The sequence below is a fragment of the Pelophylax lessonae genome (assembly GCF_965119305.1).
Source record: "Pelophylax lessonae genome assembly, chromosome: 3".
NCBI classification, from domain to species: Eukaryota; Metazoa; Chordata; class Amphibia; order Anura; family Ranidae; genus Pelophylax; species Pelophylax lessonae.
The window spans coordinates 613,679,602-613,697,683 of NC_138770.1; the positions used below are offsets into that span (position 1 = coordinate 613,679,602).

General features: G+C 45.1%; 1 protein-coding gene across 1 annotated transcript in view; it reads right to left on the reverse strand.

Moving 5' to 3' along the window:
- The window catches only part of LYPLAL1 (lysophospholipase like 1), a 125,044-nt gene that overhangs the window by 9,027 nt on the left and 97,935 nt on the right, over positions 1 to 18,082 (reverse strand). The window contains exon 4 of the mRNA XM_082249467.1: positions 12,262 to 12,377. Coding sequence (XP_082105593.1) covers positions 12,262 to 12,377 — 116 coding nt within the window. The remainder of the gene's footprint in view (positions 1 to 12,261; positions 12,378 to 18,082) is intronic.

Genomic DNA, 18,082 nt, shown 5'->3' on the forward strand with positions numbered 1-18,082 from the left:
GTAAACGCGATAACTTTTGCGCAAACCAATCAAAATACGCTTTTTGCGATTTTTTTTACCAAACATAGGTAGCATAAAACAAATTGGCCGAAAAAGTAAAAAAATTTTGATTTTTAAATTTTTTTTGGGGAATTTCATATAAAAAAATGTGAAAAATATTGCTATTTTTGCAAAATTGACACTCTTTTTTTGTTTATAGCGCGTGATCAAAAAATCGCACAGGTGATCAAATACCACCAAAAGAAAGCTCTGTTTGTGGGAAAAAAAGGACGCCAAATTCGTTTAGGTACAGCGTCGCACGACCGCGCAATTGTCCGTTAAAGTCACGCAGTGCCGAATCGCAAAATACCCCCTGGTCGGAATGGGGGTAAAATCTTCCGGGGCTTAAGTGGTTAAAGTTATTGTAAAGTCTTATTTTTTTTCCCCCATAAAAATAACAAATATGTTATACTTGCCTCCTTCTGCGCAGTTGGTTTTGCACAAAGCAGCCCCGATTCTCCCTCTGCTGTGCTCCTGGCCCCTCCCTCCTGTTCAGTGCCCCCACAGCAAGCCGCTTGCTATGGGGGCACCCCGGCTGAGTCACAACTCCCTGTGTCCATTCAGACATTGAGCCCTGATCTGGCCCAACCCCCTGTCTAATCTGTTTGGCTAGCTGAATTTGACAGCAACGGCAACCAATGCGCACTGCTGTGTCTCAGCCAATCAGGAGGACAGCTGAGACACTCATGGACATCACTGGACATCACTGGACAGAGAGGGACGTTCGGTAAGTATTAGAGTGATTGAGGGGGGCTGCTGCACACAGAAGGTTTTTTATCTTAATGCATAGATTGCATTAAGATAAAAAAAACTTCTGCCTTTACAACTCCTTTAAGATGAACCTAGCAATAAAATTCAAGGTACGCTGATCGTAAAATTACTAGCTTAGTATGTGCAAAAGGTACCTGTAAAAAAAAAAAAAATAAGTAAAATTTTATACTTCCCTTAGCCCTAGCTTCTGCCCACGCTACCTAGGCGAGGGTAACAACATATCCCTTCCAGCAAGATCCTGGGGAATACACAGCAGCCCAAATGTCACAAAGCTATGCTTTTGCAATGGACTGAAGAGTCTTCTCATAAAATCTGGCCTGCTTTGCATTCCCTGGGAATCCTTCCAAAAAGGATGGCACTCTCATATCCAGTGATGCAGAAGACAGAATAAACAGGTAAAAAATTTGGGGGAGCATACCCATGTATTTCCAAAGCTGCTGCAGCTATGAACCAAAAGACATGTATATTAAAAAAGAATAGCGCGCAAATGCAAAAGAAATTACTACCAAATCTGAAGAGAGTCCATAAATAAAAATGGGGGTTTGGTCCCACCATATGGCCATATCGTGCTCAAGCCCACTACTGCGTCAAAGTACCCCATTATCAGTGGGTCCTACACTATCCATGAAAAAGAGATGAATCCAGCCCTTCTAACCCTTGGAGACAACACTCCTTGCTGGGAAAAATGTGCAAATGCACTACAGGGGACTCCTCCTATATCCATTTGATGGTGGACACTGATTGAGTACAGGTGTATGTGGGGGGTGGGGAGGGCTGCTCAACCTCGATAGTCTGGTCAGAACGAATACATAATAAACAGGCAAAAAATTTGGGGGAGCATACCCATGTATTTCCAAAGCTGCTGCAGCTATGAACCAAAAGACATGTATATTAAAAAAGAATAGCGCGCAAATGCAAAAGAAATTACTACCAAATCTGAAGAGAGTCCATAAATAAAAATGGGGGTTTGGTCCCACCATATGGCCATATCGTGCTCAAGCCCACTACTGCGTCAAAGTACCCCATTATCAGTGGGTCCTACACTATCCATGAAAAAGAGATGAATCCAGCCCTTCTAACCCTTGGAGACAACACTCCTTGCTGGGAAAAATGTGCAAATGCACTACAGGGGACTCCTCCTATATCCATTTGATGGTGGACACTGATTGAGTACAGGTGTATGTGGGGGGTGGGGAGGGCTGCTCAACCTCGATAGTCTGGTCAGACCGAATACATAATAAACAGGCAAACAATTTGGGGGAGCATACCCATGTATTTCCAAAGCTGCTGCAGCTATGAACCAAAAGACATGTATATTAAAAAATAATAGCGCGCAAATGCAAAAGAAATTACTACCAAATCTGAAGAGAGTCCATAAATAAAAATGGGGGTTTGGTCCCACCATATGGCCATATCGTGCTCAAGCCCACTACTGCGTCAAAGTACCCCATTATCAGTGGGTCCTACACTATCCATGAAAAAGAGATGAATCCAGCCCTTCTAACCCTTGGAGACAACACTCCTTGCTGGGAAAAATGTGCAAATGCACTACAGGGGACTCCTCCTATATCCATTTGATGGTGGACACTGATTGAGTACAGGTGTATGTGGGGGGTGGGGAGGGCTGCTCAACCTCGATAGTCTGGTCAGACCGAATACATAATAAACAGGCAAAAAATTTGGGGGAGCATACCCATGTATTTCCAAAGCTGCTGCAGCTATGAACCAAAAGACATGTATATTAAAAAAGAATAGCGCGCAAATGCAAAAGAAATTACTACTGATAGATACCTTGTTTGGGTCATGGTGTAGAACTCTGTGTCCCTTTGACGCAGTAGTGGGCTTGAGCACGATATGGCCATATGGTGGGACCAAACCCCCATTTTTATTTATGGACTCTCTTCAGATTTGGTAGTAATTTCTTTTGCATTTGCGCGCTATTCTTTTTTAATATACATGTCTTTTGGTTCATAGCTGCAGCAGCTTTGGAAATACATGGGTATGCTCCCCCAAATTTTTTGCCTGTTTATTATGTATTCGGTCTGACCAGACTATCGAGGTTGAGCAGCCCTCCCCACCCCCCACATACACCTGTACTCAATCAGTGTCCACCATCAAATGGATATAGGAGGAGTCCCCTGTAGTGCATTTGCACATTTTTCCCAGCAAGGAGTGTTGTCTCCAAGGGTTAGAAGGGCTGGATTCATCTCTTTTTCATGGATAGTGTAGGACCCACTGATAATGGGGTACTTTGACGCAGTAGTGGGCTTGAGCACGATATGCCCATATGGTGGGACCAAACCCCCATTTTTATTTATGGACTCTCTTCAGATTTGGTAGTAATTTCTTTTGCATTTGCGCGCTATTCTTTTTTAATATACATGTCTTTTGGTTCATAGCTGCAGCAGCTTTGGAAATACATGGGTATGCTCCCCCAAATTTTTTGCCTGTTTATTATGTATTCGGTCTGACCAGACTATCGAGGTTGAGCAGCCCTCCCCACCCCCCACATACACCTGTACTCAATCAGTGTCCACCATCAAATGGATATAGGAGGAGTCCCCTGTAGTGCATTTGCACATTTTTCCCAGCAAGGAGTGTTGTCTCCAAGGGTTAGAAGGGCTGGATTCATCTCTTTTTCATGGATAGTGTAGGACCCACTGATAATGGGGTACTTTGACGCAGTAGTGGGCTTGAGCACGATATGGCCATATGGTGGGACCAAACCCCCATTTTTATTTATGGACTCTCTTCAGATTTGGTAGTAATTTCTTTTGCATTTGCGCGCTATTCTTTTTTAATATACATGTCTTTTGGTTCATAGCTGCAGCAGCTTTGGAAATACATGGGTATGCTCCCCCAAATTTTTTGCCTGTTTATTATGTATTCGGTCTGACCAGACTATCGAGGTTGAGCAGCCCTCCCCACCCCCCACATACACCTGTACTCAATCAGTGTCCACCATCAAATGGATATAGGAGGAGTCCCCTGTAGTGCATTTGCACATTTTTCCCAGCAAGGAGTGTTGTCTCCAAGGGTTAGAAGGGCTGGATTCATCTCTTTTTCATGGATAGTGTAGGACCCACTGATAATGGGGTACTTTGACGCAGTAGTGGGCTTGAGCACGATATGGCCATATGGTGGGACCAAACCCCCATTTTTATTTATGGACTCTCTTCAGATTTGGTAGTAATTTCTTTTGCATTTGCGCGCTATTCTTTTTTAATATACATGTCTTTTGGTTCATAGCTGCAGCAGCTTTGGAAATACATGGGTATGCTCCCCCAAATTTTTTGCCTGTTTATTATGTATTCGGTCTGACCAGACTATCGAGGTTGAGCAGCCCTCCCCACCCCCCACATACACCTGTACTCAATCAGTGTCCACCATCAAATGGATATAGGAGGAGTCCCCTGTAGTGCATTTGCACATTTTTCCCAGCAAGGAGTGTTGTCTCCAAGGGTTAGAAGGGCTGGATTCATCTCTTTTTCATGGATAGTGTAGGACCCACTGATAATGGGGTACTTTGACGCAGTAGTGGGCTTGAGCACGATATGGCCATATGGTGGGACCAAACCCCCATTTTTATTTATGGACTCTCTTCAGATTTGGTAGTAATTTCTTTTGCATTTGCGCGCTATTCTTTTTTAATATACATGTCTTTTGGTTCATAGCTGCAGCAGCTTTGGAAATACATGGGTATGCTCCCCCAAATTTTTTGCCTGTTTATTATGTATTCGGTCTGACCAGACTATCGAGGTTGAGCAGCCCTCCCCACCCCCCACATACACCTGTACTCAATCAGTGTCCACCATCAAATGGATATAGGAGGAGTCCCCTGTAGTGCATTTGCACATTTTTCCCAGCAAGGAGTGTTGTCTCCAAGGGTTAGAAGGGCTGGATTCATCTCTTTTTCATGGATAGTGTAGGACCCACTGATAATGGGGTACTTTGACGCAGTAGTGGGCTTGAGCACGATATGGCCATATGGTGGGACCAAACCCCCATTTTTATTTATGGACTCTCTTCAGATTTGGTAGTAATTTCTTTTGCATTTGCGCGCTATTCTTTTTTAATATACATGTCTTTTGGTTCATAGCTGCAGCAGCTTTGGAAATACATGGGTATGCTCCCCCAAATTTTTTGCCTGTTTATTATGTATTCGGTCCGACCAGACTATCGAGGTTGAGCAGCCCTCCCCACCCCCCACATACACCTGTACTCAATCAGTGTCCACCATCAAATGGATATAGGAGGAGTCCCCTGTAGTGCATTTGCACATTTTTCCCAGCAAGGAGTGTTGTCTCCAAGGGTTAGAAGGGCTGGATTCATCTCTTTTTCATGGATAGTGTAGGACCCACTGATAATGGGGTACTTTGACGCAGTAGTGGGCTTGAGCACGATATGGCCATATGGTGGGACCAAACCCCCATTTTTATTTATGGACTCTCTTCAGATTTGGTAGTAATTTCTTTTGCATTTGCGCGCTATTCTTTTTTAATATACATGTCTTTTGGTTCATAGCTGCAGCAGCTTTGGAAATACATGGGTATGCTCCCCCAAAAAAATAAAAAAATTTTTTGCCTGTTTATTATGTATTCGGTCTGACCAGACTATCGAGGTTGAGCAGCCCTCCCCACCCCCCACATACACCTGTACTCAATCAGTGTCCACCATCAAATGGATATAGGAGGAGTCCCCTGTAGTGCATTTGCACATTTTTCCCAGCAAGGAGTGTTGTCTCCAAGGGTTAGAAGGGCTGGATTCATCTCTTTTTCATGGATAGTGTAGGACCCACTGATAATGGGGTACTTTGACGCAGTAGTGGGCTTGAGCACGATATGGCCATATGGTGGGACCAAACCCCCATTTTTATTTATGGACTCTCTTCAGATTTGGTAGTAATTTCTTTTGCATTTGCGCGCTATTCTTTTTTAATATACATGTCTTTTGGTTCATAGCTGCAGCAGCTTTGGAAATACATGGGTATGCTCCCCCAAATTTTTTGCCTGTTTATTATGTATTCGGTCTGACCAGACTATCGAGGTTGAGCAGCCCTCCCCACCCCCCACATACACCTGTACTCAATCAGTGTCCACCATCAAATGGATATAGGAGGAGTCCCCTGTAGTGCATTTGCACATTTTTCCCAGCAAGGAGTGTTGTCTCCAAGGGTTAGAAGGGCTGGGTTCATCTCTTTTTCATGGATAGTGTAGGACCCACTGATAATGGGGTACTTTGACGCAGTAGTGGGCTTGAGCACGATATGGCCATATGGTGGGACCAAACCCCCATTTTTATTTATGGATGCAGAAGACAGGATTAAGGTAAGTATAAATCTAACTTTTTTCTATACAAGTACATTTTGCACATACCAAAAGCAAGTTGTCTTTACAAGAGAGGGGGCCAGACATTATAAGAGGACTTTGCCTGGTACTAAAAGGTTTGCTTGCACTTTTAAATGGACTTCAAATAAATGACAAGCAATTTAAAGCCCAACTCCAGCTAACACTTTTTTTTTAAATGACCCAGTAAAGGAAAAGTGATAGGGTCTGCGAAAAGTCCACCCTTCTGGAATGCCCACTGGGAGGAGGTTCCATGCTCCTCCGTATCTGATAGCGCTGGGAATTTTGCATTGTCAGAAACAGAAGAAGGGATGAGTGATGGGGAAGGGCTGCAGAGGGAAGCATCAAATAGTTTGAGAGATTTAAACAAAAACTGACACATTGCCCTAAATGGGCAAAGTTATAGTGTCTCTACAAACTGTTCTGGCAACTGAAAAAGAGTTTAAACCAAATAAATAAAATATATAGCTTGTTATATAGTTTGTCCCAATCCCTGTAATTGCCAATTTTGCTGGAAAGCGGGCTTGCATGTAATTGTGAACAAAATATAAAGGCCTGAAAATAATAATAATAAAAAAAAAAAATGGATTTTTGACTTACCGTAAAATCCTTTTCTCTGAAGTTCATTGACAGACGCAGCTCCATATACTTCTCAACCATTGGGTATATGGGCACACACCCACTCACTATATGGGCAAGGCATACACCTCACTCTGCTATAGAATTCAGTTTGTTTCTGCCTAGTTTAGGAGTAGGACCTAGTTCCCGGCTTAGCTTGTTTTTTATTTTAAAGGGAACCTTTGTTAAAAATATAAAACTTTTAGCTAGTTATGTTCCTGAGAGAACTGCAATTAACAGCCGGACTGGGTTTTGGACTGGATATCCTAGATCCTTAGGGTTTCCCAGTTCGGCCAGTGAGCGTGTGCAGGTTATAGCCCCACGCTAGGCCACACCACGACAGAGCCCCAATGGACGGGGGCTGGCCCACGAGTGTTACACCTCACCGGGACGCACACAATCTAGTTCGGCCTTAGTCGCAGAATGCCCCTTGGCCATCAGCACCCCCTCCCTGAGTGGAGAGGTAGTCTGTCTGGAGTGGCGCCCACCCAATTGTCAATGGTATGGCGAGTAGTGTCCCCCCCCATAGCTCTGGCAGTCTCAGGGTGGACGTGGGCTCCTCCTTGGGATGGTCAGACCCCCAGGTTCCCTTCCATTTTCCCCAGCCCCTCTAACAGTCACGGTGGTATTTTGGGCCCAACCTACCCCCACGCCCACCCTCCCAGGGTGAGGTAGGAGCTGGCTTTGCCACTTGCTCCACTAAGGGGTGGTGGATGCAGTTGTTGCTGACTAGGCTGTCCGGATCACACACGGGGGGGTCTTTGAGCAGGTTCCCAGCCCCCTGGGGGTTAGTGACTGGGGCAGGGATGTCCTTTGGGTTTCCTGCGGTGTTTATGGGCTTTGGGGGGAGCAGATGTTTCTTCATCTGCGGGTCTGCACCTCACGCGGCTGGTTAGGGCCAAAAATTTAGTGTGCAGCTTTGCGGCCTACTCGCGGCTGTCCAGGTACCTGACCAGGGTGACCGAGTGCCTGAACAAGTTGACAAAGCTGACCGAGATTAAGTGCCTGACCAAGCCGACCAGTGGATGCCAACGGATCACCTCACGTGGCCGAATCGGACCAAAAATTGAGGCCACGACTTGCGGCCTACTCGCGGATGACGGAGCTGGCTGTCCGAGCTCCTAACTGAGCAGTCCGAGCTGCTGACCAAGCTGACGGCGGACTCGCGACCGAATCGGGCCTACTCGCGGTTGGCTGTCCAAGCTGCTGACAAGGCTGTTTGAGCTGTTGACCGGGGTGATAGAGCAGCGGATGGGCGCCTGCCCCCCCACCTCAGAGGGGTGGACATATGGACTGCCTGGCGCCCCCCTTGAACCGGGGGGCGCCTTTGGGGCATTGTTGTGTGGAGGTACTCTGCCTGCGTGTCTGTCACAGCTCGCCCCCTCTTCCCCTTTATTGGGGGGCTATGTCCTTTATGGTGGGCGACCCTTAGGTCTAATAGAGGTCATTTTGTGGAACTTTAGCCGGTTTCTTCTCGCAGGAATGTGGTCGGAGACCCCCCCTGCTTGTTATGTTCTCAGGGTGAGCTTAGCATATAGCGACTCTACTGGGTCTGCGTCCACGCATTTTGGGTGCTCTGCGGTGAGGATGTCTCCTTTTTTTTACTGTGCATACAAGGGCGCTGGTGGATGCACTGATTGTATCCCTGCAGAAAATGTTAACATGGGGGGGGGGCACCGGTCCCCTTGGGGCCCACAGATCCCCTAAAAGCAGTATATAGGGCGTGAGCACGCGGCTACGAGGAGGCACTGATTCCCATTTAACAAGCTGGTACCGGGACCAAAAGGTGGATTGCCATTGGACAGTGGAGGATCACTGGTTTGGTTCAAAGCGCTTGACCTTTTCATTAACGGTACATGTTTACTACCTAGGGGAGCACGGCAGTGTGGTGAAGGCTCTTGGTGGCTGTTTTGGTGGAATTGAAGGAGATTATCCTGGGTCTATTCTACACCATTCCCACTTTGTTCCATTGAATAAAGAGACTTTTTTTCACCATTGTTTGCATGACCAGCCATAATGAACATTATTGATTAAGTTCACAACACAACTAAATTTTAGCAATATATTCGCCGCTCTTGAAATAAGGGCGTATTAGTGCTGCTAGTGCATATATGGGCTTTTGTTTATGTACGCACCTTTTTTAGGTAAAGGCATGCCCTTTTCCCGCCTACTGTTACAAAATTGATTCCAGTCAGTGGAGTTGTTCTAAACACAATAATGGTAACCACGCATGGTGTGGCTAAAAAGATGGTCTGTGGACCAGGCTTCTTAAAAAGGCTCTATCAGATCTCCCCTTTACAGGGGACCTCTTATTTCGGTAATTGTTGGATGAACTGCTCAAAGGACTCACAGGTGGGAAGAGTATTCTTCCTCTATGCGCTAAGGGCAAGTCACCGCGTAATAGACGGGGCCCTTATTTTTCAGCACACAGGTGGCCACTTCATGCCTTCGGCACGCAGGAGAAAGGACCTAAGCCATTTAGGTTATCTGGGGGTTCCAAGAAGATGTGGCCGGGTGAGCCAATAACAGGCCCTTCTAGATCTGCAGACAAATCTCCATTTCCATGAAGGGACACCCTCAGGAGTGGGGGGGGGGGGGGGTGTCTGTTTTCTGTCCGGAACCAAGGAACTCCTTGATTCAGAACAAATGGGCCCACGAGCTGCTCTGATCGGGTTACAAGATCGAATTCAGGTCCCGACCGGAAATATTCTTCCCGTCCAATATATGCCTTTCTTCAGATCAGTTAAGGGATCTACGAGAGGTGGCACAAGATCTGCTGTTGCAAAGGGTGTTTGTGCCGTTTGCCTCTCGGGAACGCTTTTAAGGGTTTTATTCAAACCGGTTTACTGTTCAAAGGAAAGAAGGGAAAGTGCGTCCAATTCTAGACCTCAAGGCTCTGAATCACTTTGTGCGGATACAGAGTCTTCCAATGGAGTCCATTCGCACGGTAGTGGCGTTCCTACACCAAGTGGGCTTTTTGGCCCCTATCGATATCAAGGATGCATATCTGCATCCCAATTTACGCTGGACACTGGCGTCTTCTTCGCTTCGCTGTAGGAGGGGGAACATTATCAATTTTGTGTTGGCTCTCGTATTGACATTACTGTGACAGCGGGGGATTGCAGGACTAGGGTACCTGGACAATCTCCTCTTAAGAGCAGACTCCCACTCAGTTCTGGTGGACGATCCGTCAATCACTGTATGGACTCTACAAGAGTTTGGTTGGACCATCAATTTCAGAAAATCTGCTCTGGTCCCAGCCTTCAAAATTGTTCATCTGGGACTGACTCTGGACTCTGGTTTCTTCCCCCGGAAAAGCTGCAAAAGTTGCAGAGGGTGACTCAGTTGCTGTTATCCAGCACTCTGTCCTCATTGCGGACTCGCATGCAAGCTCTAGGCCTGGTGGTGTCCACTTTCAGGGCGGTTCCGTTTGCTCAGTTCCACACGAGACCTCTGCAAAGAGGTATTCTTGTCAAGTGGAACAAGGATCCGAAATCTTTGGACAATCTGATCTGGTTGAGTGAAAACGCAAGAAGTGCTATTCTGTTGTGGCTCCATTCCTTGGCCCTGTGTCAGGGCAAGTCCTTCCTTCCATTGTATTGGACCATGGTAACCACAAACGCCAGCTACTTGGAAAGCAGTGTTTCCAGGGGACCAGGATTCTGAAAGGGTCCAGACTGCCGATCAATATTCTGGAACTCATTGGACAAATCGTTTGCAGGGTTGTCCAGTTCTGGTTCAATCAGACAATGACACGGCCGTGGTTTACGGCAATCATCAAGGGGGCACCAAGAGTGTCCTGGTGGCCCGGAAGGTGGCAGAGATCTTAATATGGGCAGAAAATTTTGTCCCAGCCCTCTCCACCATGCATATAACCGGAGTGGAGATCTGGCAGGCGGATAACTTGAGGCGTTAGGTGTTGGATCAGGGGGAATGGTCCCTGCACCCTGAGGTGTTTCACCTGTTGTGTGTCCGGTGGGGGAAACCCAATATAGACCTGTTCGTTTCTCGGCTCAACGAGAAGGTACAGAGGTTTGTAGCCAGGTCTCGGGATCCTAAGGCCGACGCCACAGATCCACTGGTGGCTCCTTGGGGTCAGTATCGGCTGATCTATGCGTTTACCTCTATTCTGCACAGAAGTTTTAGCAGAGGAGACGGGATTCCAGTCATTCTGGTGGCCCCAGACTGGCCTCGCTGGTCTTGGTACGCAGATCTGATAAAGGTTGGTCACCGATGCTTCTTGGAGACTTCCTCTCAGGGAAGATCTTCCATCCTGCTTTACGGTCGCTGTCTTAAACGGTGTGGCTGTTGAAAGCCAGGTGTTGAAGGATAGGGGTCTTTCTGACTCAGTGATTCCTACACTGTTGAAGGCTAAAAAATCTACCTCCTGGAAGATTTATCATTGTATGTGGAAATCGTACATCTCATGGTGTGAATCGATTAAGGTGCAGCCACTATAATTTTCAGTGGCTAGGATATTGGCTTTCCTCCAAAGAGGGTTTGAGCAGCGGTTGGCCTTGGGTACTAATAAAGGCGAGGTGTCGACTTTGGCAGTGTTTTTTCAACACCCTTTAGCTACACATTCTTTGATTTGCACGTTTATCCAGGGAGTTTGTCATGTGGCTCCTCCGATACGGTCCCCGTTACCTCCGTGGGATCTTAACTTGATACTGTCTGTTCTTCAAAAACCTACATTTGAAAAGAAGAAGAAAAGAAAGGTGCATTCTACTAGGGCAGTGAGTGCTTCTTGGGCTTTTCGCCATCAGGCATCAGTCACGCTAGTTAAGCAAGGCGGCAACTTGGTCGGCTGTACACACGTTCACAAAATTCTACAAAGTAGATGTGTTGTTTTGGCCACAAGGTTTTGAAAGCTGCCTTTTAAAAGAGCAATTTCTCTCTTTGAGGATGTATGTTGTTTCTAGGTGAGCTCCAGTTGTTTCTGGTTGAGCTCCATGTTACCTGGTTGGCTACGTTTAGCCTTTGGGGAATTACATTCATTCTCTGCGTTGTTTTCCCACCCCTCATGCAAATACGGGGACGTCCCAATGGTTAAGAATATGGAGCTGCGTCTGTCAATGAATAGAGATTACTGAATTTTTGACTTACCGTAAAATCCTTTTCTTTGAAGTTCATTGACAGACGCAGCACCAGCCCCTCTATTTCTGAGTGGGTTGGGTTTTTTTTACTTCTGACACTGCTTGCAACAAAACTAATTCCTATAGCAGAGTGAGTGGGTGTGTGCCTTCAGGGACTGCCCCATAGGCGTGGGAAAGTTTTTTTTTTCTGCCTAGTGTCCTACTCCTGTTGGGGGCAGCATAACCCAATGGTTAAAAAGAATATGGAGCTGTGTCTGTCAATGAACGATAGAGAAAAGGAAATTATATAGAATACGATCATTACAAGTGTTAATCACAAACCAACCATCTCTTGCTCACCAGCAGAAATACCAGTTCAGAAGAGACAGCATCACTCTAATGCTATTGATTACCTTGTAAACAATCGAATTTTCATTGAGGAAGCTAGAGAGAGCGAACACACCAGCAATATCTCTATGGTAACGATATGCCAAATGCATTGACATGCCTCCTCCCATCGAAAACCCACCTGGGGAAATGAACGAACAGGATTATTTTAACAAGTTGAAAATTTTAGACTAGTCAAATTAGTGCTCCATTGACACAGTTAAATTGTATCCGAAAATCACTATTAAAAATCATCAAAAAAGCAACACTGAGAAGCATCAATAGCTGGGTTGCGTTTCCTTGAGAACCTACCACTTTGCCTTAAATGGACATTGTTTAAGTTCTCTTGAATACTGGCCCGTGCTCTTCTCTTCCAGTGCTCTATATGTTTGCGGACAGCTGAACAATAAACTTCCATTTCTATTTTTCTATACATTCACATACTGTATAAGTGGTTCTGAAACAGTGATACTGATCTGTTGGGTTTAAAATTTACAATAATTCCTATTGTTGCACAAACATTCATCTATCCATGCTCCCTTGCTGGTCCTCTCTCATTTTCCCTAATAGAGAGAGAGACTGACTATAGGGACCTCCACCAATGTCACAGTACTTGAACCTAAGCAGCCAACGGCCAAGCCCAAACACTGTCATATATAGAGGGGTGATAACATCAACCTGGTTAAGTACTGACATTATGGATAATATGCAAGGCTAACCTAGAGATCTGCAATCAGAATCTATGGCAAACATGAAAAAGGTGTTTACCATCAGTGCCCATCCACCACGACAGAACTAAAGTGATTTTGCTAAAACTAATAGGAAAAATTGCAGGAGATAGATATGTAAATCTGGCAGACCTAACCCCCCAAGGCTCACCTATATTGGCAGCTAAAGGATTGACTCAGGGGTTTAAAACACATATATATATTTATATATACACACACACATATATCTATCTATATGTATATATCAATATTAATTATGATTCAAGAAAGTAAACACAACAAAAACTTTAAATTTAGTTGAAGATGCTGTATGTAAATTAAAAACACTGTTGGCATTATCATGCTCTGACCCAGTTTCTCTCAACCTTTTTCCAGTCGGGGGGCCTTTGAAAAGTGTTTTCAGTCTTGAGGCACCCCTTTCCAAGACTTGGTTCACGTTACTGTATGCCGCGGAACAAGTGCAAAATTGCGTTACTGTATGCCGCGGAACACGTACAAAATTGCGTTCGTTCCTGACACAAAGACAAATGCTCTGATGTTTAGGGGTGCCATTAATTCTTAATGGTAGCCCACACATTGGCAAATGTGGGGTGCTTTTGGTGCGGTGCAATTTAAAAAAAAATAGTCAGGGACTTCTTTCCCTGCATTTGTGCGGGTAGGGTGAGGTTTAAAAGTAACATACATATACAGACATACAGACACATGCGCACACACACATACAGACTAGGGATCGACTGATTATCGGAAAAGCCGATTATAGGAGGGCCGATCATCACTTTTCAAGATATATCGGTATCGGCCCCGGATCTTGCCGATATTACTGATATTGTCATGACGTCACGGTGTATGTTGCGTCATGCGCCTCTGCGCATTGGGCCTAACCTTCTGACTTCTTAGGCCGCCTCCCTCGCCTTGGACAGCCTCGTCTGGAGTCGGGACTAGTCTTTCGGGAGTAACACAGCCATACACCCACCCACAGCCGCCCGGTGACAGCCAACCACCCACCGGCACTGTACCAGCCACCCACCCACATGCCCTATGGCACCAACCCACCACAGGATGCCAGCCAGCCAGCCACCCACCACCACAGGGTGCCAGCCAGTCACCCACCACAGGGTACCAGTCAGCCAGCCACCCACCAGAGCGTACCAGTCAGCCAGCCCCCCACCACAGGGTGCCAGCCAGCCACCCACCACAGGGTGCCAGCCACTCATCACCACAGGGTGCCAGCCAGCCAATTTTTTTAACCCTATGTTCAATTTCAGTAGTGTCTTTCAAATTTCAATGGAGATGAATGCAGATAGAGAAAGTAAAAGTGTCATCTGGGACTATTTCTCGTCTCCATCTCCAAGAAAAGCAGCAGTGTGCAATACGTGCACAAACACGCAAGCATGGTATTAGCAATTGCAAAAACCAAAAATACGTCAAATCTTTGGGCCCATCTAAGAGTTCATCATGTTAAATTATATCATGCAGCACAGAAAAAATACAATGAATCACAAGGTGAAATACCAGGCAACAATAACAGATATGTTTCAGAAAAAAAAAAAAACAGGTGGCTAAATTCAAATGGAAGATCTCAACTGCTGGACAGAGTAATCACAGCGATGATGGTCACTGATAACCAGCCATTTACAATAGTGTCTGACTCTGGATTTAAGCGGTTGATGTCCATAGTTGAGCCAAGGTTCATACTGAAGGGTGACAAGTATTATTGAACCGAAATGCTGGGAAAGATTCACCAAAAGGTCGTTGAGAAAGTAAAGGCTATGCTGAAACCAGAGAATGCTGGCAACTCACTCTCATTCACGACTGACTGCTGGTCAGGACAGAGTTACTAATGAGTCTTATGTGCCACTTCATTGACAGCAGATGGACAAGGCGGCATTTGGTGTTGAATACAAAAGTGATGCAAGGATCCCACACTGGGGAGAACATTAGAGAAAGATTTCTAGGCATGCTTGAAGACTGGGGAATCACCAAAGACCGAGTAATGCTTGTGCTTCGAGACAGCAGAGCGAACATGGTTAAAGATATGAGGCTTGCTGAAACGTCAGACCTCAGTTGCATGCACACACCCTCCAACTTGTGGTAAATGATGGTCTGTCAAACCAGGGAGCTTTACTTGATATAACTGGCATGCTGAAGAGGTGCGCAGGCCATTTCCACCATTCAATCCTTGCCAAGCAGCGACTGAGGTGCATTCAGGAAGACCTTGGCCTACCCAAAAACAACGTGATTAACGCTGTTCCAACACAATGGAACTCAACACTTCACCTACAGCAAAGAACGCTGGAGCAGAAGCGAGCTCTTACCATCTACTCAGGTGAATATGGAGGATATTCTTGTCCTACTGCTGATCAGTGGGACATTGTAGCCAATGTCATTGAGACCCTCCTCCCCATAGAGGAAGTGACACTAGAGGGGAGTCATTACGACTCATCTGTCATCCCATGTGTGAGAGTGCTGAAGATGCTTCTTCAAGAGAATGAAGGACCCAACACACGTGGCACTAAAACATGTAGGCAGGCCAAGAGGGACAGCCTCGCCAAACGTTTTGAGAAGCATGAAGAGAATAAAAATGTTGTGCTTGCATGTCTTTTGGATCCTCGATACAAGAATCATGCTCTCTCTTCTGATGACGTATTGGCCAAGGCAAAACAATGGCTGACAGAAGATATTCAACAGGAGGTGCAGGACGTTCCTGCTGAAAAGACAAGTCAGGAAGAGCAGGTTTCTAATCTGGAAGAGCAGGATGCTGCAAAAAGAGAAACATGTCCAAAAAGACAACAGACAGAAGAGAAACTTCATCATGGTCGAATAGATGCCATGTTCAGTGTTTTATTGGGGCCTCATGCAGAGGATTCTTCTGACTTTGCAATAATGACCCTGGATGATGAACTTCATCTTTATTTGAAGGAGCCAGTAATTGACAGAAGAAGTGGTGATCCTCTTCAGTGGTGGAAAGAAAATGAGGCACGCTGCAAAAGACTTGCTTCTCATGCTAGAAGATACCTTTCTGCTTCTCCTTCCTCGGTACCAAGTGAGAGTGTTTTTAGTGAAGTGGCCGCAATATATGAAAAAAACAGAATAATATTGTTCTACTTAACTGGGAGTATTGAAAGTAAGTAGTACTAGTGTCCAGTCCACTATCTTTTGCACTGCAGCTACTAGATTTAATCAATGCAGACAGTGAGTGCACTACTGCAGCAGTTTATGTAAATTTTGTTTTTGGAAGCCTTTAGCTATTATTTTCCAAGCACTTTATTTTTCACAGTTGTCTACTCTTCTAGGACTCGTTTGTTCACATGATATGAAACTGATGTACCTGCAAGTGAAAGCTGTGGAGTTTTCCTATCTGTTTTCATGCAGGTAAGGTGTGAAGAACGAGCCTTTCATGTTAAAAACGTTAATAAACATTACCATGTTCAGTACCAGATGTGTGTCAAAAATGGTCTTTCAAAACTTTAAATGTACAAAATATCGGCCCATATCGGCTGATACGTTGTGATCAAAATATCAGTATCGGCCCTGAAAAAAACATATCGGTCTATCCCTAATACATACACACATATACACACACACATATATAAAGCCCTTTTAAAATGTTTCAATACAGTACCTTTCCTCATTCAGCCGGTTAATGCACTGTAGGGGATAGGGGAAAGTAAAGAGCACAACACTCCCCCTCCCTACACTTTCACTTTTCTGTGGCTGACCGAGCTCCCTCACAGTGCCGATGTACAGTTTGGCAGGGGATCGGGAGATCGGGCTCATCTGACAGCCCTCCTCTCCCATGATCCCTCGGCACTCTTGAGGACCTTTGGTAGCACACTGGTTGAGAAAGGCTGCTCTGACCTACCATCTTCTGCCTCTGGTGTTGCCTTCTGGCCAGTGAAGCCACATATTTGGTCATAAATGGAGAAGTGTATGGTGGAGAGAGGGCAGGCTGAACCATGCAGCACTGTGCAAAGCTGGACCTGAGGCCATAGGTTTAATTTAAAAATGGTCTGCATAGAGTTTCAGACATTAGCACACCTACAGTATCTACAGGACAGCATTACGGAGTTCACTGACTGACTCTGCTTGTTGTCTGGAGTTGCTCCTTAAGTATTTATAGGTCAAAAAGCAAATAAAAACTTGAAAGATGAAGTCAGTTTTTACCTAACCGTAGCAAATCACTATTCTTTTCTTACACCAGTTTATAGACGGGCTGTTTCTCTGCTGTTCAGATGCCAGAGGGCACTGAGAGGGCAAGTAGATGCTGTAATGTAATACTATAACAAAGCTCTCACTTTCTATTCTATCACATATATTTTATGCACGGCATTGCATAAGACGTTTCATCAAATCAAGCCATTGAAATCTCATTACTTTGGAGAAAACCAAAAGTTACATTTTACACCCAGTTAGTCACAATCTGGCAAATACAATCAGAATGACTCACTAACAATCTTCTATAATGCAGTCACCTCCAGCATCGAATATTAGGCAAGGATACTTTCATGTGGTGTACACAACGCAAAGACAGCACAAGAGAAAAAAAAAAAACGTATAGTCTCTTTAAATGTAATTTTCCACGGAAAAACCTGCAGTGCATCATTCAAAACACTGCCATCCCAAGGTATAGACTGTAGTAAATTCTTTGCAGACAGTGATTTCAATAAATATTTATAGTTTGTGGCAAAATTTTATGATTCACTGCGGTCGTATTTCAGTGGCTCAATTGACATGATGCATAAAACACATGCTTAGAAAAAAGATTTCATTTTTTGCAAGTGCAATCATGGTAACTGTAATAAGTGTCTTCCTTGGCAAGACATACAAAAAATGGTCAAATAATGACCTACCATGTTACGAGGAGTAACTGTTCCGCATTTCATAATGTCTTCGCAAGAGCAGAAGGTAATTTCCTGACAGAAGCCAAAGTTCCTTCTCAACATTTATGACATCAGCACTGAACTAGGTAGACTGTTCCGATCTGCTCATTCCAATCAGCTTGGATAAGGCTTTAGTTTATGTGTTATATCTCTGATCGCCAAAAAATGTGCTTAGTGTAAGGGAAGGAATTATTGAATGCTGAACTAAACTAGTGGTGCTCAACCAATCACCAGGGCAC